This window comes from Pristis pectinata, chromosome 37 (assembly GCF_009764475.1).
Source record: "Pristis pectinata isolate sPriPec2 chromosome 37, sPriPec2.1.pri, whole genome shotgun sequence".
NCBI classification, from domain to species: domain Eukaryota; kingdom Metazoa; phylum Chordata; class Chondrichthyes; order Rhinopristiformes; family Pristidae; genus Pristis; species Pristis pectinata.
The window spans coordinates 10005785-10027396 of NC_067440.1; the positions used below are offsets into that span (position 1 = coordinate 10005785).

At 46.4% G+C, this 21612-nt stretch overlaps 1 protein-coding gene across 1 annotated transcript in view; it reads right to left on the minus strand.

Moving 5' to 3' along the window:
• Window positions 1-9905: 9905 nt before the first annotated feature.
• The window catches only part of LOC127586574 (AP-1 complex subunit sigma-1A), a 62405-nt gene continuing 50698 nt past the window's right edge, over window positions 9906-21612 (minus strand). Inside the window, exons 3-5 of the mRNA XM_052044634.1 lie at window positions 20308-20416; window positions 18724-18861; window positions 9906-14198 (exon numbers count right to left, since the gene is read on the minus strand). Of these exons, the coding sequence (XP_051900594.1) occupies window positions 14151-14198; window positions 18724-18861; window positions 20308-20416 (295 nt within the window). The 3' untranslated portion in view covers window positions 9906-14150. The remainder of the gene's footprint in view (window positions 14199-18723; window positions 18862-20307; window positions 20417-21612) is intronic.

Genomic DNA, 21612 nt, shown 5'->3' on the forward strand with positions numbered 1-21612 from the left:
TCAATGATTCAGGAACAGCTTCTTCCCCTCTGCCATTAGATTTCTGAACGGTCCATGAACCCATGAACACCACCTCATTATTCCTCTTTTGCACTATTTATTTATTTTTGTAACTTGTAGTAATTTTTACGTCTTGCACCGTACTGCTGCTGCAAAACAACACATTTCATGACATATGTCAGTGATAATAAACCTGATTCTTATTCCTTTCCAGTCCTGATGAACAGTCTCGGGTTGAAATGTCAACTGTCCATTTCCCTCCACAGATGCTGCCTGACCTTCTGAGTTCCTCCGGCATTGTGTGTGTGTTGCTCCAGCTTTGCAGCATCTGCAGTCTCTCTCGTCTCTCTGTTTTCTCTCTCCTCAGATGCTGCCTGTCCTGCTGAGTGGTTCCAGCATTTTCTGTTTTTGTTTCAGATCTCCAGCACCTGCAGGGTTTGTTTTTCAGATTTGATTTCATTTCGTTCCAGATGACATCATCAGAATTAATTTGCATACTTAAAGGAAAATTCCATTGGGCATCCCAGAGGATTGAATTGGGACATATCTAGAAGAGGACAGGGCGATAGCCAGTAAATGGCCTGGACAGTTTTAACTGCTAGCCCAGAGTATTGACACAGAGGCACAACTAGTGCAGCCACTGTCTTGCAGTTCCAAGGACCCAGGTTCGGTCCTGACTTTGGCATGCTCTGTGTGTGTGTGTGTGTGTGTGCGTGTGTGCGTGCGTGTGTGCGTGCGTGCGTGTGTGCATGCATGCGTGCGTGTGTGTGGAGTTTGCACATTCTCCCTGTGACCCTGCGTGTTTCCCCTGGGGGCTCCGGTCTCCCACATCCCAATGACTTTGGAGTCGGTGGGTTAACTGTCTGCTGTGAATTGCCCCCCTAGTGTGTGGGTGAAGGGTAGAATCTGTGGGGAGTTGACGGGAACGTGGGGAGAATAAAATGGGATGTGGGATTAGTGTAAGTGGGTGCTTGTTGGGTTGACGACTTGTTTCTGTGTGTATGACTCTATGATGTTAATATCTTAGTTACAGCCCCTCAGACTTCCAACATTGACTCAATTTTAACATTCTCTCCCTTGTGTGTAAATCCTTCTGTGGTCTTGCCCCTCCCTACCTCTATAACATTCCCCAGCCTAACAAGAAAAGGAAAGGTGTTGACTTCACCTGCTCCAGATATGTAACTTCAGACGCACCAATGTGGTTGACACTTAATAGCCCCCTCAGAGGCAGCTAGTGCAGGCATTGCAACATCCCATGGACAGATAAATAACAATAAGGTCCACCAAGGTCACTGTGTTCCTGCAACTCCAGCTTCTCCTTGCCTATCATCGCATTTTTGTCCCCTTTCCTACACCCCCCCACCCTTCCTCCCATCGCCATCTTTGTCCCTCTCCCTCTCCTGATTCCACCTACCATCTACACACGTAGTTCACCCACAGGCTCCCCTCCCCGTCCCCCACGTGGTTCTAGTTCCATCTTGCCATACACCTCCCCCCTAATGGTCCCCTTATCACCTCCCTTTACTTGTCAGATTCTAGCACCGGTAGTGTTGCTACTTATCTCCCTCCAGCAGCTGACTCCAACCACCACCCTCCCCTCCTCCCACCTTCCTCCATCTCCCTCTCCTTTTGTCTGCTTCCATCTGCCTCTTGTCCCCCAGCTCCACCTCTCCCCCTCTCCTACCTGGCTGTCATTCTTCAACCCTGCTTATCACCAGCAGTCGCCAATCACCTCGGGTACCTGTCTCACCCCTTCCCCTCTGCTCTTCATCCCTTCTCCACCCTCAGTCCTGATGTAGGGTTTCAACCTGAAATGTCGATAACTCCTTCTCCCCCCCCCCCCACCGCCCAGCAGACGCTGTTCGACCCACTGAATTCCTCCAGCAGGTTGTAATTTCGTTTGCTTCACTATCGGTAGACATACCTTCAGATGCCCAAGAGCTAAATTCAGAAATTCTCCCCACAAATTTGTATTGCATTCAATTCTGTTGAGTATTGCGCTAAATTCTGGTCACCTCCATTACAGGAAGGATGTGGAGGCTTTGGAGAGGGTGCAGAAGAGGTTCACCAGGATGCTGCCTGGATTAGAAGGCATGGAGGTTGGACAAACCTGGGTTGTTTTCTCCGGAGCGGTGGAGCGGAGACCTGATAGAAGTTTGTAAGATTACGAGAGGCATAGATAGAGTGGACAGCCGGTATCTCTTTACCAGAGTTGAAATGTCTAATACCAGAGGGCATGCATTTAAGGTGAGAGGGGGTAAGTTCAAAGGAGATGTGCTGGGCAAAGTTTTTTACACAGAGAGCCGTGGGTGCCTGGAATGTGCTGCCAGGGATGATGGTGGAGGCAGATACAGTAGAGGTTCTTAGGCCACGAATGTGCAGAGAATGGAGGGATGTGGACATTGTGTAGGCCAAGGGATTAGTTTAGTTGGGCATTTGATTACTATTCTAATTAGTTCGGTAAAAAAATCATGGGCTAAAGGGCCTGTTCCTGTGCTGTACTGTTCTCTGTTCTAAATCCTTCGAAGAAGTGCTCCTTCTTTGAGACGTTCCCTTAAAGCAACTCCCCTGCCCGCCCCCATCTGCTCTTGCATTACCTAATTTAGCTCAGTGTCAAATTTTGCTTGATGTGGGTCTTGTGAAACACTTGGGGATATTTTGTGATGTTAATTGCATTATATATGAATGCAACTTCTTGTGTCGTTCTATTTTAATCCCTGTGTAGATCATCTTGTGACTCTGTCCCCACCCATCCGCCCCCACCACCTCCAACCCTTTGGGATCACAGTGTCCTTTCATCAATCTGTCGGTTATGTTTCGGATACGAGAGAAGTGTTTGCCCCGACTGATTGTGAGGTGACAGAATGGTCATAATACGGAAGGAGACCATTTGGCCCATCACGGCTGTGCCGGCTTGACATGAGATCAACTCCCTAGTTCTGCCACCCCCAGCCCTTTTAGTGGAGCCTTGAAAATTTTTTTCCACCGTACTTTTATCCAATTTCCTCTTGAAGGGGAATTTGCCACCAGCACATCTGCAGGCAATGCGTCTCAGATTCAAACTCCATGCTGCATATAAAGATTTTCCTCATGTTACTTCTAATTCTCTTCCCGCTTACTTTATACTCTGGTTGTCAACCCCTCCGCTAAGTGGAACTCAGGCTCCCACGACCCACTCCGTCCGGACCCACCGCGCAGATTGGGGGACTGCTTCACCGAGCGCCTTCACTTCATCTGCCATGCCAACTGGGATCTCCTGGTGGCCAACCATTTTAATTCCACTTTCCATTCCCCCTACGGGCATGTCTGTCTATGGCCTCCGCCATTGCTGGGTCGAGGCAAGGCGCATCTCATATTCCGCCTGGGCAGTCTCCAACCTGGCAGCATCAACGTCGCGATCTCAAACTTCCAGAAACTGCCCCCCTCTGTCCCTTCTCCCCCATTTTTCTTTCCTCTCTCCTCCTGATCCGACTGGCCCCCCTCACCCTCTCCATCTGCCCGCCATCCGCATACTCCTCCTCATCTCCTTCCCTCTATTCCGGGCTCCACCGTCCTCTCCTTTCAGATTCAGCCCTTCCACATATCACCTTCCAGATTCTGACATCATTCCCACTCTCCCCTCTCCCGCATCTGCCTATCACCCCCGTCCTGCCACCCATCACCTGGGTCCACCTATCACTTGCCAGCTCTTACCTCACCCCTTCCCCTCACCTCTTTATAATGGCTATCTCCCTGCTTTCCAATCCAGATGGGTGGTCTCAAGCCAAAACGTTGACTGTCCATTTCCCTTCACAGATGCTGCCCGACTTGCTGACTTCCTCTCGCGCTTTGTGTGTTGCTGATCATTTTACGTACCTCCTTTGCACCACCTCGATGTACTTATGTTTGGAACGATCTGCCAGGATGACAAGCAAAACAAAGTTTTTCACTGTATCTCGGTACATGTGATAATAATAAACCAATTACGGCACGGTAGTTTAGCAGTTAGCGCAACGCTATTACAGCGGCAGGGACCCAGGTTCAATTCCCGCCACTGTCTGTAAGGAGTTTGTACGTTCTCCCTGTGTCTGCGTGGGTTTCCTCCGGGTGCTCCGGTTTCCTCCCACATTCCAAAGATGTACGGGTTAGGAAGTTGTGGGCGTGCTATGTTGGCGCCAGAAGCGTGGCGACACTTGCGGGCTGCCCACAGAACACTCTACGCAAAAGATGCATTTCACTGTGTGTTTCGATGTACATGTGACTAATAAAGAAATCTGATCTTATCTTATCCCTTCTCTGAAGAAGTCCTGGCCTGTAGACCCCCATCTCAAGACCAATTCTCATAAGTCTTTTCTACAGCCTCTCTCACACCATCACATATTTCCTACAATGAAGCCACTAGAACTGAACACAATGCTCTAATTGAGGCTGGATCAGACACAAACAGATTACACAACATGTAAGCAGGCTCGTCGATCCACCACATCCGTACTGGCTGTCAAGTAAATTGGCGAATTGGTTTATTATTGTCACATGTACTTTGGTTTGCATGCCATCCATACAGATCATTTCATCACATTAGTGCATTGAGGCAGTACAAGGGAAAACAATAACAGTATGCAGAATAAAGTGTTACAGTTACAGAGAAAGTGCAGCGCAGGCAGACAATAAGGTGAAAGGCCATAAGGAGGTAGATTGGAAGGTCAAGATTTCATTGTTTCATACTAGGGGACAGTTTAATAGTCTTATAACAGCAGGATAGAAGCTGTCCTTGAGCTTGGTGGTATGTGCTTCCAGGCTTTCGTAACTTCTGCCCGACGGGAGGGGGGAGAAGAAAAAATGTCCAGGGTGGGAGGGCTCTTTGATTACGTTGGCTGCTTTACCGAGGCAGCGGGAAGTGTGGACAGAGTCCATGGAGGGGAGGCTGGTTTCTGTGATGTGCTGGGCTGTGTCCACAACTCTCTACAGTTTCTTGCGGTTACGGGCAGAGCAGTTGCCGTACCAAGTGGTGATGCATCCGGATAGGATGCTTTTTATGGTGCATCTATAAAAATTGGTGAGGGTCAAAGCTGACAGGCTGAATTTCCTTCACCTCCTGAGGAAGTAGAGGCACTGGTGAGCTTTCTTGGCCATGGCATCTACATGGTTGGACCCATGAACACTAATCCCATTTACCAGAACTCGGTCCATTGCCTTGTCTGTCTTGGCAATTCAAGTGCTCATCCAGGTACTTGGTGTGAGAGTCTCTGCCTTCACCACCCCCTCAGGCTGTGTGTACCAGATTCCAACCACACTCTGGGTGAAAACAAAATTCATCGGATCCCCTCTAACTCTCTTATTCCTCACATTAAGCCAAAACCCTCTGCTTCTATCATCTCTGTTCGGGGGGAAGGTCTCTCACTATTCACCCTACCTCTGCCTCTCGTAAGTTTGTACACCTCTATCAAGTCCCCCCTCAGCTACCTTGGAAGACAAATCCAACCAGGCCCATCTCCCTTCATGTCTGATGCGTTCCATCCTGGTGAATCTTAATGCTCAGTGTGACATCCCTGCTTTTAGACAACAATCTCAACCGTTATCTTGAAGTCACTGCCACAGTGTGGTTGTCAGATGGGCACAGCAAGATCCTACAAAGACAAGTTCACATTAATTGTCATAGGTGTTCATACCCAGGCTATAAATACCATGTAGGTTGGCTTTTGGCAGCAGCAGCACAGTACACCACAAACATAAAAGTTAATATAAACTTAACATAAATTATACATAACTTTACACAACAAAATAAACATAACAACATCAGCGCAAGTCGAGAGAGAAGAAAAAGAAATATAGACCGAGGTGGTGTTGGGGTTTTTCAGGTGGGTTCAAGAACCTGACGGCAGTGGGGGAGAAGCTGTTGTTGAACCTTGAGGTGTGGGTCTTCAGGCTCCTGTACCTCCTGCCTCTACAGGGAGTGGAGGGATATTGTTCAAGTACAGGCAGAAGAGATTTAGTTTAATTTGGCATCGTGTTTGGCACAGACATTGTGGGCTGAAAGGTCTGTTCATCAGATTCCTGAACGGTCCATGAACCCGCGAACACTACCTCGTTATTCCTCTTTTGCACTACTTATTTTTGTAACTTGTAGTAGTTCTTATGTCTTGCACTGCTGCTGCTGCAAAACAACACATTTCACCACGCATGTCAGTGATAATAAACCTGATTCTGTGCTGTACTGTTCTATGTTCTATGAATTCTCTTCCAGAAATACTAACCTTGAAGAGATTCTCCTCTCCAACAGAATATCCACCCGTCCCTTATTCCTTACTCACTCTCAAAGGTTTCCCTTTCCCTTCTCATCTTCGATAAGGTACCGACCAAAACTCTAACTACCTCCACACCTTAACTTATTTGGTCTCACCCTACCAAGGATATTTGCTTAGTGCTACCATCCCTACCACCCACTCTCAGTACAATTTAAAACTAACTTGTTTCTCTCATTCCCAGTTCTGAGAGGGTCTTTGATCTGGATCCCTCTCCACAGATGCTGCTTGACCTAGCATTTGCTTTTAGCTAATATCCCACTGATTATAACAGACATTGCAGTAGTCAGTGAAGTCTTGGTTAATTAGTATTTAATTGGGATTGCTTTTTGAAAGGATGGTGACAATGTGTAAAAGCAGAGGGGTTCGGTGTAATTGGTTCATATTTAGTTCAGAGAGTACACTTGGCCACGTGAACATCCTCAGAGAGTTGTGTAGCTCCAAAAAGCTGGACTGGATTTTAAATCCATGGACCTTCCTCCCCCACCTCTATGAATAAGTCAATTTTATTTAGGTGGTCCTGATGAGTACGAGAGGCCAGATATCCTGCATTCCTTTCTGCCCCACTACACTTCCTTCTGTGAGTGCTCAGAAGCCACCTGAGTTGAAGGATGGCCAGCAAAGTCATGCTGTGTGTGTGTGTGTGTGTGTGTGTGTGTGGAGTTTGCATGTTGTCCCTGTGACCACATGAGTTTCCTCTGGGTGCTCTGGTCATTGACTTCAGGGAGCAGGCAGTGCACATTGCTCTACATCAACGGTGCTGAGATCAAGAGGGTTGAGGACTTCATGTTTCTAGGAGTGAACATCACCAATAGCCTGTCCTGGTCCAATCACATAGATGCCATGGCCAAGAAAGCCCACCAGTGCCTCTACTTCCTTAGGATGCTAAAGAAATTTGGCATGTCCCCTTTAACCCACACCAATTTTTATAGATGCATTGCAGAAAGCATCCAATCCAGATGCATCACAGCTTGGTATGGCAACTGCTCTGCCCGAGACCACAAGAAACTAAAAAGAGTTGTGGACACAGCTCAGCACATCATGGAAACCAGCCTCCCCTCCACAGACTCTGTCCGTACTTCCCGCTGCCTCGGTAAAGCAGCCAACATAATCAAAGACCCCACCCACCCCAGACATTCTCTCTTCTCCCCCCTCCCATCGGGCAGAAGATACAAAAGCCTGAAAGCACGTACCACCTGGCTCAAGAACAGCTTCTATCCCGCTGTTATAAAACAATTGAATAGTCCCCTAGTATGATAAGACAATCTACCTTGTTATGACCTTGCACCTTATTGTCTGCCTGCACTGCACTTTCTCTGTAACTGTAACGCTTCATTTTGCATTGTTATTGTTTTACCCTGTACTACCTCGATGCACTGTGTAATGAATTGATCTGTACGAACGGTATGCAAGACAAGTTTTTCACTGTACCTCAGTACATGTGACAATAATAAACCAATTCTAAAGCAGGATAGTTTGCTCCTTGGTGTCTCTGCCAGCTCACACAGGAATCCCATTCTCCCATTAATCCTTCCTATAATCCATACTCCCCACAGATCCCGTGCATTCCTCCAGCCATCCCTAGAACAGTCAGAGAGGTGGGGCATGCTTCAGTTCAACTTGCACATGGTTACCAGACAAAAAGCAGGCAGAGAGGCAAGCAATGTGATATTTGGACTAATAACCAAAAGCATCAACAAAGAGGTAGGTGTTAATGAATGCCTTGGAGACACAGAGATTCAGTAAAGGTATCTGAAGACGGCGGGGTTGGGGGTGGGGGTGCAGACCAGCTGGATGCACTGTCCTTTTGGGAAGAGATTAAAAGTGGGTTGTCGGAACTGGAGGAATCCAGGGATCTTGGAAGACTGCAGGGAATGACAGGGATGATACATCAGAAACATCAGCTGAAACTCACTCCCCTGCAAGGATTTTAAGATTGTAAAGGTTTCTTTTGATTGGCATGGTTAATGACACCACTTCCCACCGGCTGGGTCTCAGAGTGACACAAGCTCTCACCTTGCAGGAGGATGTTATTTATCTGATTAAACCATGTTCCTGCCTGCTTCTTCTAGGGGGCCGACATCTTGCAGGCAAGCAGTTGCTAGGCTACCGAGCACAGACCCAAATGCTACTGATGGAAATCTAATTAGATAACTCCCCTCACAGTCTCACAGTAGTGTGCAGCTTATGAAGTCTGACCCTTGCTGCAATGTAGGAAGTGCAGCAGTTTGTGCACAGCAAGCTCCCACAAACGGAAACGGAGTAATGAACGGGTGACCGTTTCGGGTGAACGGAAAGTGTCGTCCTGTGACAGGGGGGCAATTCCCTGAGAGGACAGGAGGCCGCAAGTTTACCCTTTCATCCGAAGGAGAAGGCAGCACTGTCTCAGCACCATACCAGGAGCGTTGGCTGAAATCATGCGCCCATCTCTCTGGAGTTAGAATTGAAATGCCAAAAAAAACCCCCGCAGATGCTGGAAATCTGAAATTAAAACGGAATACCCTGGAAACACTCAGCAGGTCAGGCAAAATCTGTGCAGAGAGGAACAGCTGATATTTCAGGCCTTTAGAACTGGAAACATGAGAAAATAAGTTGGTCTCAAGTTGCAGAGAAGCTGAGGAAGGGATAGATTGGATAACGGGAAGGCAGGGGAAAAGGAGAGGGGAGATATTCCCTCTTTCCTGTCCATCCTTCCCTCACTTTTCCAGCAAATTGTAACTAACTTGTTTCTTCAATTTCCCTGTTCTGACGAAGGGTCTTTGACCCAAATCATTGACGGTTTCTCTTCCCGCAGTCGCTGCCTGATCTGCTGTGTGTTTCCAGCATTTTACTTAATCTCTGGAATGGGACTTCTGGACAATTTTAGTGATAAAGTAGAACCTACTGAGCCAGATTTGAGATTCAAGTTCAGTCGTGTTTATTGTCATTCTGCACAAGTCCGTGTGTGCACAGGTGCAATGAAAAACTTACTTGCAGCAGCATCACAGGCACAGAGCATCAGATAAGCAGCATTCACAAGAAAAATCTGTTAAACATAAATTATACACAATTCTTACAAGAAAGAACACAATTAGAAAAAAAAATCAAAGTCCATTTGTGGTCGTAGTGTTGCTAAACTGTAGTGATTGGGGTTGTGCAGGTTAGTTCAAGAACCGAATGGTTGAAGGGAAGTCGCTGTTCCTGAACCTGGTGGTGTGGGACTTCAGGCTTCTGTACCTCCTGCCCGATGGGAGCTGTGAGAAGATGGCACGGCCTGGATGGTGCCATCCTCACTTCTGAATGTGCCCTGTACTTAGTCTGAGAGAACTCGATGGGACAATATTGAGGAAGCTTTATTCCGTTTCTAATCTGTTCCTGGTGAGTAGGACAAGGGAGAAGGGGTTTTACTTTGTATTTTACCAGTGCTGTCTCTGCCCTGGGAGTGCTTGACAGGACAGTGCAGAGGGAGGTTTAGTCCTTGCTGAAGCTCTCCTAGGAATCATGAGCATGACACTGGGTACTTAAATGGAAATATCCTCAACTTTATAACACTCATATCCCTTATCCAGCCAAACATAATTCATTAAAATGAAGGAAGACACAATGGTTAGATAAGAATAACATCACTGACACATGGAGTGTACCTGTTCAACGTTTAATAAATAAAACACCAAATTTCACAGATATACATTAATATTTTCACTCCACAATAGTCCAAAAATAAACATTGAAAATTCTGGAAAGGAAAGAGAGGTACAGATTGATTAATCTGAAGCCCTACGTCACTCTGAATGTGAAGACAGTGGTATTTAAGTGTGCAACATGCAGTTACCTGCACTAAACTCTCAATAAAACACTTCCAAGATTTGGCTACATTGGTTTCAGTGAAACTAAACGTTAGAAAGAGTGTACAAAATCAGGACAAATTTCAAACCTGGTTACTCTCTTTATGTTTCAGTTCCTTATTAAAAGCAGTTCACAGAATCTTTCCAGATCAGCAGGCAATCCTGGTAAATTCTGCCCCCTCGTCATCCTCCCACCAGCTCTATAATCTCACGATCCAGAACAGCAGGTTCAAATCCCACCACAGCATCTGGGGAACTTAAACTCAGTTAAGTAAATTGTATTGGGGATGATAATCATGAAACAGTCATTAAAACCCACATAATTTACTAATGCTGCTCAGGGAAAGAAATTTGCTCTTCTTAGACAAGCCTATAGATGGCTCCAGACCCACAGAAGGAGAGTCTACTCCACCAACCGAGGAGACCATGGCTGCTTTGCCCTTCGTCTCAACTCCACTATCCAGTTTGATCCCAACAAGCCTTGCAGTACAAAAGTCTTGAATATACTCAGTGTGCTGATCCTTCAGTGGAGAATTCCAAAGGCTTACAATCCCTTGAAGAAATTCCCTACCTCTGTCTTAAATTGGCAACCCCTTTATCCTCAAATTATCTCTTCCAGATTCTCCAACAATCGTTCTCTCAGGATTTGTCCTACCATGCCTCTCACTTCCTCTGAAGTCCGGTCTACGGGCTTTGCCTGGGTAACGAACGAGTTCTGTCTTCTACTCAATTTTGTCCACAAGTCAGACACACTATGCAAAAATCATTCGATATGGTAACTGTACCTCCACAGTATTGTAGTGAATGGTGTCTAAAACACACAAGACTGGGTTTAAAAAATAGAACTAAAGGTGAAGAGAGAGAGGAAACTAGTTCTGCCATTGGCATGTACATACATTGGACTTTTGAACTTAATAATATTATGGGAGCTTGTTCGTATGTAGGGGTGTTCATAAGTCAGGTATTCATAGCCTGAGGATAGTTTGTACTCAAAATTTTCTTGTCAGACAACTCCTTCACCCCAACAATGTGGCTAATTCTTAGATGTCTCGCAAATGGCATTTAGGAATATTCTTTGCCAGAGGCATCCACGTCTCTCAAAATGAATTAAAAACAAAAAGGTCCTGTGGCCAGAATGAGACACCTAACCAGCACAAACTGGTCGAGACAAGGGATTTGTCGTGTCCTAGATCTTAGTGATGTGGGATTTCAGGCAAAACAAATAAAAAAAATCGTACTTTCTTCTTAAGTGGGCGAGCCAGCTGATATTTAGCATTTTTACAACAAGTAATTTGTTTGAAACAATGTCAGTTTTCTTTAAAATGAGGGGACATCCGTTTTGAACGGTCACATAGTGCTGGTCATGTGATTTCTTGCCCCCTTTACTGTTATTGGTTTGACTGGCTAACGTATGCGTAAATCAGGCTGCACTGATGGGAGGGGCGGACAACCATGTGGGGGCAGGGAGGGGTACTTCCTGGAAGTGTGTGACCCTGGAGCCAGGTGGCAGCTCACAGTGGCAGCCATTTTGCTTCTCGAGTCCAAAGGGTAACACGTGAAGCATGAAGGATGGTTTGACCTAGAGTGAGTCGTGGAAAGTAGATGCTCTCCAGTGTGTGTCCAGGTGTCGAGGACTTAGCCTTCTGGTAGTTACACCCATGTGCTTTAACCCTTGACATGCTACACCATAGCCAGTGGTCTGAGGTCAAAGGATACACTTTATGGTGTAATTCCAGGGTAACTAGCGGTTTTGAATCATGGCAATAATGCTGGTGCGCTGCAAAAGTGCACAAGTTGGAGAGCATATCTCCCTGTGTATGGAGATGGTCCCAATGGGTGCCGAACACACGTGTTTGCAACAGCATAGGGGAAACCCTGACTCAATTTTCAACCTTCAAAAGGGAGCTGAACAGACACTTCCTAATAATTTGTAGGACTACAGGGAAAGAACTGATGAGGTAGCTCTACTAGGAACCAGCATGTACTTGATGGGCCAAATGGTCCCCTCCTGTGTTGTTACCATTCTAAGACCTTCACCACCCTCCCTGCCAACCGTAGCGTTGCCGTTACATACAAAAAATACACACAAATACAGCAATCAGTGAGCTAATGCAACTTGGTCAAACAGTCCCACTCACCCAGCAGAAACAATATCTCATCCAGCTCACTCAAAGTATTTACGCAACTTTTAGATGGTAAAACACAGTACTGCTTCTCTCTCTCTTTCACACACACACACACAGACTGTGGAAACCCTCATCAATAAGCAAATCCCAGAGAAAGCAAGTAGAAGTTCCCCAGCTGGGCATCTCACTGATTGTTCCAACCACAGTTCCCTGCCTCCTCACCAGTTTAACTGTAAATCTTACTTCTCTTTTCTAGTGATATAGATCCCAGCAGAGATTTCTACCGAAAGGTTATCAAAAATATTTAGTGTGGATACACACTTCCGATTGGCAGAGTTTGGCCAGACTCTTGTCACTGATTTTGTCAATAACTCTGCTGGTGTAGTGATCAGCTCTGCTCCACTATAGGCATGGTCTGTGGAAGCCTCTCCCCATCCTATACACTCACTCCATTAGCCAACTCCATTATCTTGCCCTTGATGACCCTTAATATTAGTCATCGGGAGATATAGCACAGAAAGAGGCTCTTCAGCCCATCAGGTCCCTGCTGAACATCAACCACCCATTTACACTCATCCTACATTAATTCCATTCTCTCCACATTCCCATCAACCCTCCCCAGGTTCTACCCCTCACCCACATACTAGGGGCAATTTACAGCGGCCAGTTAACTCATCAACCTGCATATCTTTGGGATGCGGGAGGAAACCGGAGCACCTGGGGGATGCCCACATGGAGAATGTGCAAGCTCCACACAGACAGCACCGGAGGTCAGGATCGAACCCGGGTCTCTGGCGCTGTGAGACAGCGGCTCTACCCACCGCGCCACTGTGGGATGTAGTAGATGGTTCCTGTATTCCCGACAGATGGAGAAAGTCTCTACAGGAAGGGAGTGGGAATTTCACCCCTCTCACCCCTGTAGGATCCCTGTATCCACAAGCAAACACCTCAGAAAAGGACCTAGGCCATCCACGCCAGTGCAAAAATTCCTTCCATTGTTTTGCCACTCTCAGGAGAATGTACACAGGAAAGTAAAGTGGTTCTAGAATTAGCCTCTTTGCCTATGCAGTACTTGAGTAAGGGTTGAAAATCCTGTGTATCTGTCTGTAATAAAGTCCCCAGTCCTGGTTTTACATTCCCCATATCACCCCTCCCACCTTGGATCCAGTTCTGGATTTGCATCATTCCCCAAATCAGCGCTGCCACTGAGGATCCAGTTCTGGTTTTGCATCATTCCCCAAATCACCTCCCCCAATGAGGATCCAATTCTGGTTTTGTGTCATTGTCCATCCCCCTGACCCATTAGAGACTCCAGCCAGGTCTGAACACCTTCCCAGATGAAGGGTCTCAACCTGAAATGTCGACTGTCCATTTCCCTCCATTGATGCTGCCTGACTTGCTGAGTTCCTCTAGCTTTTTGTGTGTTGCTCCAGATTCCAGCATCTGCAGTCTCTTGTGCCTTCCCCACCTACTTACTCCCACTAGAATCCAGTCCTGGTTATGTGGCATTCCCCAACAACTCCTTCTGATTAACAGCACCAACATCTTCTCCAACTCCTCGCTAAAGGTCCGGTCCCGGTTTTGTACCATTCCTTAACTACACCCTCCCATTAATGACTCCAGCCCCGGTATTCCCCTACCCCAATCTCGGCCACACTCCCCACTTTTGCCCAATTCTTCAGCTCCTGTTTTCTCCAGCTGCAGGTGCAGAGCAGATCGCAGGGTTCACACTCTTGCTACCTGAAGGAGCTGGATGAAACCAGAGGTTGGGCGAGAGGATATTCAGGATGCAAATTTCAATCATTTATTTCAGACAGACAGCGACACCAGACAGTCCAGATTTTACGCAGTGTTTAGTGTTTTCCTTTGCCTCCCCCCACCCTAACTGAGCAAGATGTCCCTTCAAAGGTCACGCCGAGCTAAGCCAAGCCCATCTCCTCCAGAACACTGCGAGGTGACTCATCGTCCTACGGAGAGAAACACAGATCGGGTTAAAGCCCAACATAACATAACTAGCAAAGGACCATTTGCAATTAAAACATCTTTATACTTTCTTTGGTGAAGTGTCAGCTTTACACAAAGCAAAACTAAATAATTATAAATCAATCTTGATCAAAAAAGAGGGACAAATAATATGCAAAGTACAAGATGGAGTGAGCCAGCGGAACTGGTGAAAGATACTGAATGTGGGGTAGGGAAACATGGTCTTAGTCAGCAGCATAATGGATGTCTGACCACTGTATGCTCATTGGAAGGGGTCTAGTTTGATGCCCATTTGTGACGTTGCTCACCTGTTCTGTCCCTTACCTGCCCCTCCCACCCCTAACTGCCCCTGAGAAGGTGGTGGAGAGTTACTTTCTTGGAAAACCCTCAGTTCTGCTGCTGAAGAATGGGGCTATTCAGTAGGGAGTTCCAGGATTCAGACTGAACAATCATGCCAAGTCTGGTTGAGCTGTGCACAAGTACGGTGAGGTACAGGTACAATGAAAAACTTGCTTGCATTGTGACAATTTGTTATATGAGTGGATTTATACAGATCACAGAGAGGGGGTGTGTTATCAGAGACTGTTACTACAAAATGGAGACACAAGGGTCTCAGCCTGAAATGTTGACTGTCCATTTCTCTCCACAGATGCTGCCTGACCTGCTGAGTTCCTCCAGCATTTTTTGTGTGTTGCTGTTACTCCAGAACTTGTGTTATACTGGAGCTAGGTAATAGGTCTCAAGACCTATTTGTCCCACTGCCGTCTGGCAAGCGGTACCGGAGCATCCGGGCCAGAACTACTAGACTGTACAACAGTTTTTCCCCTGGGCTGTCAGGTTCCTGAATACCCTGGAGACAGTTTCAGACAAATGCCGCGTCAAAAGCCCTGGTTTGCACAACGGCGTATAAGAACTTTGGCTGCTGCTGAGCATGTTTATACAATTAGTGTAACACACTGGGTTCTGTATTTTCTTTGTCCAACTTGGTTTTGCACTAACCCTGCACTAAATTGTATTCTGTATGTACTGTTTTTTGCACTATTTGTACTTGCACAATTTTTCTGTCTGCGTTTATTGTATGTCCTCTGTTCTATGTACGTCCTCTGTTGTGTGAGTCTGGGGGAAACAACATTTTGTTCCTCCATGTGTTTTTATAGCATATGGGTGAATGATAATAAAGTAACTTGAACTTGAACTATCTCCATCAGAGAGAGACCATTTTATAGGGAAATAACCTATCTGTGATCTATGTCAATGATTTGGATGAGAATGTACAAGGAACAGTTTAGTAAGTTTGCAGATGACACTACAATAGGTGGTGTCATTGACAGTGAAGATGGCTATCAGGATTTACAGAGGGATCTTCATCAGCTGGGTAAGTGGGCCAAGGAATGGCAAATGGAGTTTAATTTGGATAAGTGTTAGGTGTTGCAATCTGGGAAGGCAAATGAGGGTAGGACTTTCACAATGAACAGTAGGGTCCTGGGGGGGGGGGGGCGGGGGTGAGGGGATGTTGTAGAACAGAGGGACCGAGTACAAGTACATGGCTTTACTGGCCTTCATCAGTCAGGGCACTGAGTATAGAAGTTGGGACGTTATGTTGCAGTTGTACATGACGATGGTGAGGCCCCAATTGGAAAATTGTGTTCAGTTTTGTTCATCCTGCTGTAGGAAAGATGCCATTAAGTTGGAAAGGGTGCAGAGGAGATTTACAAGGATGTTGTCAGGACTCGAGGCACTGAGTTATGGAGAGAGGTTGAGACTTTTTTCATTGGAGCGCAGGAGAATGAGCAGTGATCTTATTGAGGTCTATAAAATCATGAGGGGCATACATAAGGTGGATGCGCACAGTCTTTTTCCCAGGGTTGGGGAATCAAGAACTAGAGGGCACAGGTTTAAGGTGAGAGGGGAGAGATTTAACAGGAACCTGAGGGGTAACCTTTCCACCCAGAAGGTGGTGAGTATATGGAATGAGCTACCAGAAGAAGTGGTTGAGGCAGGTACATTAACAATGTTTAAAAGGTACTTGGACAGGTACATGGATAGGAAAGGTTTAGAGGGATATGGGCCAAACATGGGCAAATGGGACTCACTTAGATGGGAATCTAGGTTGGCATGGACCAGTTGGGCCAAGGGCCTGTTTCCGTGCTGTACGACTCAATGACCCTACGACTCTTCTCTTTGTTAAAAGCTTTATACGTGCACACTTCAGAGATAAACATTGCAAATTATAGTTATTATAGACATCTGAGTCACTAACTATAATGAGAACAGCCCCTGTGAACCTCTCACACTGAAGTTATCTTCACCCACACAAGTGGAAACTCAGCACTGCCCTCACTGGTGGGAGTGTATAATTACAGGTCCTCCCTGGGTTATGAACACCCAAGTTATGAACGAGCATTTGGGAGACCGGTGGGATGGATTTGCCGGCTGCTATGGGAGCGCAGGCATCTTCCGCCTCGTGGAAATGGGGCACTTCCACGTGCCTTCTCTCCCCACCACCCCTGAGCCACAACAATCGGGGACTGGGTGGAGGCGAGCAGAACTGAGAGCGCTAAGCGGACTCACTCGCTCACTCACTGAGTCAGTGAGGCTGGCTGGCGGTCGCTCTTCCCGCTCCTGCTCGCTTTCCCGTCACTGCTGGTCCCGTGGCCCTCTCCCACACACTGTAGTTGTTCATTTCCAACTTGCAAACAGTTTGGGTTACGAACGGTTCTCAGGAATAGAACTCTGTCGTAAACCCAGTGACTGCCTGCAGAGCTTGCAGAGTTTGCATAGTAATTTGTCTTTAAAAATGTGCTTGTTTAAAATGAAAACATAAAACCAAGGACAGAGTGCATAAATTTAAAATGGGGACAGAGTTGGTCCTGTGCACTTTTGACAATTAAGAACAGCAATTGACAATTTTTGACAATTAACAACATCATCCCCACTAACTCTTTCCCCTTGAGTATAGGTACTTCTGATCTTCATTTAGTTTGCCGAACTGACAACTTTATTTGAAACCTCCTTCATATTTTCTATGAATCTCCACAATCCAATCCTTGTTCATAGTCCTATGACAGTTTTAACCGTTAAAAGGGTGTATGTAAATATTTAGCATGGAAATCCTTTGAGTATACAAGTTCCCCCTCAGTATGACTCTCCTTCAATGGTAAAAATTGGACTGACTGTAGATCCTGGGGAATAAAACTGAAAACTAATCTGTAGGAACATTTCATGAGCATGTGATCAACCTGTGGATCAGGTTTTCCTGGAAGGTAGTGGAAGATACACTTCACATTCATGTATCTAAAGGCCAACTGAATAGATCAGGTTGAAATGTCGGGAGGGCAAGCAATTTTGGACATGGTTTCCTGTGTTCTTTACTGCTGGGGTTGCCTTGGCTCTAGCTCAGCTCTAGCTCAGCTCTAGACCAAGAGAGAACAACCATGAGCATTAGACTTTCAGCAGTGTGGCACACAGGTAGAGCAGCTACCTTACAGCTACAGAGACCCAAGGTTCGATCCTGACATCCTGACTTCCGGCGGTGTGCGTGTGTGTGTGGAGTTTGCATGTTCTCCCTGCGACTGCATGGGTTTCCCCTGGGTGCTCCGGCGTCCTCCCCCATCCTAAAGTCATGCTGAGTGGTATATTGACCCTAGAGTAGGTGGGTGGCAGGGGAATTGGGGAGAGTTGATGGGTATGTGAGATGGAATGGGTTACAGGGAAATAAGTTGGTGTGATGGGAAAGCTCTGAGAGCCAGCATAGATTCAACGGGCAAAACAGCTGCCTTCTGTGTCATAGGGAAACATGAGAAAATAGGAGGAGGGGCGCCACTGTGGCGCAGTGGGTAGAGCTGCCGCTTCTTGGTGCCAGAGACCTGGGTTCGATCCTGACCTCGGGTGCTGTCTGTCTGGAGTTTGCACGTTCTTCCTGTGACCGTGTGGGCTTCCCCGGGTGCTCCAGTTCCCTCCCACATCCCAACGACGTCTGGGTGGGTAGGTTATTTGGCCGCTGTAAGTTGGTAGGTGAGTGGTGCAATTTGGGGGCAGCTGATGAGAAAGTTGGGGGGGGATATAAATGGAATTAAAGTAGGACTGGTGTAAATGTGCCACTGGCGTGGACGGTGTGCCAAAGGGCCTGTGTCCGTGCTGTACATCTCTATGTTCCTCTAAATAGGAGTGTGGCTTTAGTAAATTAGATGGTCATATGGCAAATTACCTTGGTCAAGGATTTTCTATATAGGCCCACAAGTCATACAAGGCTGTGAGAGGTCCTTCATTAGAACCCTAGGCATGTGTCTCTCTCCAGATGCTAGCAGGCTGCTACATATCTCTGCCATTCTGGGCTTTGTGGTCACGGTTATGACTGAGGTGGACCAGGTGCCCAGGAGCAATACAGTGGTGCAAGAAGGACTTCACACCGTTCCCACAGTCTCCACCCTCTGGCTCTAGCTGATCTGCCCAGCGTTTCCAATATCCCCGCTCCTTCACCTCCCCCTGGCTTCCGTGGCCCGCATATACCTCCTGCATGAGGTCAGCTTGCTCGATGGCCTTTAAGACGTTCTTCTTCGAGGTATCTTGGATCTCTCCCCCCATAATAAACTCATCCAGGATGAAGTAGGCCTTCTCAAAGTTGAAGATTATATCCAATTCACACACCTGAAAAGGGACATGGGTAAGTTAGCAAAGTGGTCTGGTACTGGGAGTGGTAATCTGGGGGTGGGGTGCTGCTTCTGCCAACAGGGGTTCAAATCCCACCATGACATCTAGGGCAGCTAATTAAGTAATTGACTAGTGACCTAACTCATGTAGGATAAAACCATCAGATTGTCGTTAGAAATTCATCTGGGTCACTAACGTCCTTCTGGGGAGGAAATCTGTGTACCTGTGACTCCAGACCCACAGCTGTCAGGTTGGGAGCCCACCACAACCACCTTCTCCAAGCCAACATAGGAAGGGACCACACATACTGGCCTTGCTTGCGATGTTTACATCCCATAAGTGAATAAACATAGAAGTTTGAGGCACTTAAATATTGGGACCCTTACAGTTTCTCCAATGAACTAATTCTTGACAGCTTCCAGACTAAATGTGCTCTGAAGCAGGGTACATTACAGTGCTAAGTCTCACTGACCTTGAAGTCGCTATGGCCAACCCAGTTCACTCCCTCCATTATAATTACAGCTCTGAAACAGACTGTTTGTTCAACTAGACACTGTTGGGCATTGGTCTACATCCCAAGGGCCTGTCCTCTATCCATGTGCTCCCACCTCCCATCGGGCAGAAGATACAAAAGCCTCTTGACCTCACAATGTACCTCGTTATGGCCTTGTACCTTACTGTCTGCCTGCACTACACTTTCTGTGCAACTGTAATACTTTATTCTGCGTTCTGTAATTGTTTTCCCTTGTACTAACTACCCTTAATGCACTGATGTGATGAAATGATCTTTATGGATGGCATGCAAAACAAAAGTTTTTCACTGTACCTCAGTACATGTGACAATAATAAACCAATTTACCCCCCACTTTCTCTGAAGTGGTTCCTGCTGCCTTGCTGGGCCAACTTCTGACACACACAGACTGGCCTGGCAACACTGAGACATCATTAATCTGTTACCTCTCTGTCTCTATCCTGACCTCAGGTACTATCTGTGTGGGAATTTGCACGTTCTCCCTGTGACCGCGTGGGTTTCCCCCGGATGCTCCGGTTTCCTCCCACATCCCAAAGACATGCGGCTTGGTGGGTTAAATGGCTGCTGTAAATTGTGTGTGGGTGAGAGGGAAAATCTCGGGGGGAGTTGATGAGAATGTGGGGAGAATAAATATAGAATTAATGTAGGATTATCATAAATGGGTGGTCTTCACAGACGGTGGATCGAAGCGCCTGTTTCTGTGATGCAAATCGCTCTGACTCTCTCCGCAGATCTGATGAGCATTCTAGCACTGAGATATTAATTTCCCATCATTTAATCTCTCTGCCCCTTTGTTACCACTCCTCCTCTGTGACATGCACCCTTACACTCCACAACTGAGTAACCTTTGTACCAGCCCCTGTGCAGTGGACCCACTCCATGCAGTAGAACAATAGAAGGAGACTACTTACACTGCCAAAATATTTGTCTAGAAGCTCCACGTAACGGTGGATGAGTTCCAAAGTCAGGAGCTCATTGTCCTGATCTTCAATCGCACAGCAAAAATATAGACTAGCATACCTGAGACAAAAACATCAGTGTCAGGTAATTTATGAAGCATCTCTGAAGGATATCTCTTTCCCCCCTCTTTCTTACACACACAAGCATCACAAATGCATGTGGATATGTATATAGACATTTCTGCACATACATGCACATACAAAAATGTGTGCACATATGGAGAGACATGCCCAAACACACATACAGAAAAATAAATGCATAGGCAGGCATGGTAGTGTAGCGGTTAGTGTGACGCTATTACAGCACCAGCGACCCGGGTTCAATTCCCGCCGCTCTCTGCAAGGAGTTTGTATGTTCTCCCTGTGCATCTGCGTGGGTTTCCTCCGGGTGCTCCGGTTTTCTCCCACATTCCAAAGACGTACAGGTTAGGAAGTTGTGGGCATGCTATGTTGGCGCCGGAAGCGTGGCGACACTTGCAGGCTGCCCCCAGAACACTCTACGCAAAAAAGATGCATTTCACTGTGTGTTTCGATGTACATGCGACTAATAAAGATATCTAAATATACCAACATGTCTACACACACACATGCACAGAGTCAAATGTACACATACATGTGCATTCTCATACTTTTGCCTATTGCATACACTTGTACACATTCTTTTTGTGAGATTTCTCACATTCATTTCTTGCTGAAATTTGGAGATCAGTGTAAATTGTTAATGGTGAACAATCTGAACTGTGAGGTAGAAAATGTGCCAATTAAAAGCAAGAAAGGGAACTTGCAAATTGTTGACATGAAATGGTGACAATCCTGGATGGCCAGGGTAATAAAAAGGCCACAAACTGAGCAAATCATCCTGAAGTATATTGCAACAGATTTTGCTTGCAATTTTTTCTCCAGTAACTGAAATTTCTCAGTGTCCAAAATAAAATTTGCACAAAAGAAAAATGCTCACAAAAGTCATATTTTCTTTGATGTGATTGTTTAATCTCTCTGCACTGGTGCACTAAGACACAGTCACTTGACCCCTGCCAGGGAATCTGGTAGGTTTCAGTGTTCCTGAGTTAATGAGGAAGGAAAATAAATTGGTCAGTATTCTGGCTCCTCATCGTTGTCTTATTTTTGGGGGCCAACGTAGAAATGAGTCACAATGCCTTCCACATCCGAATACCTTTGGCGGTCAAGGCTATGGTGTTAAGAATGGATATCTGGGCTGTGCAGTTTTGGGAAGCCATTCCGTGGAGTTGCAGAGCA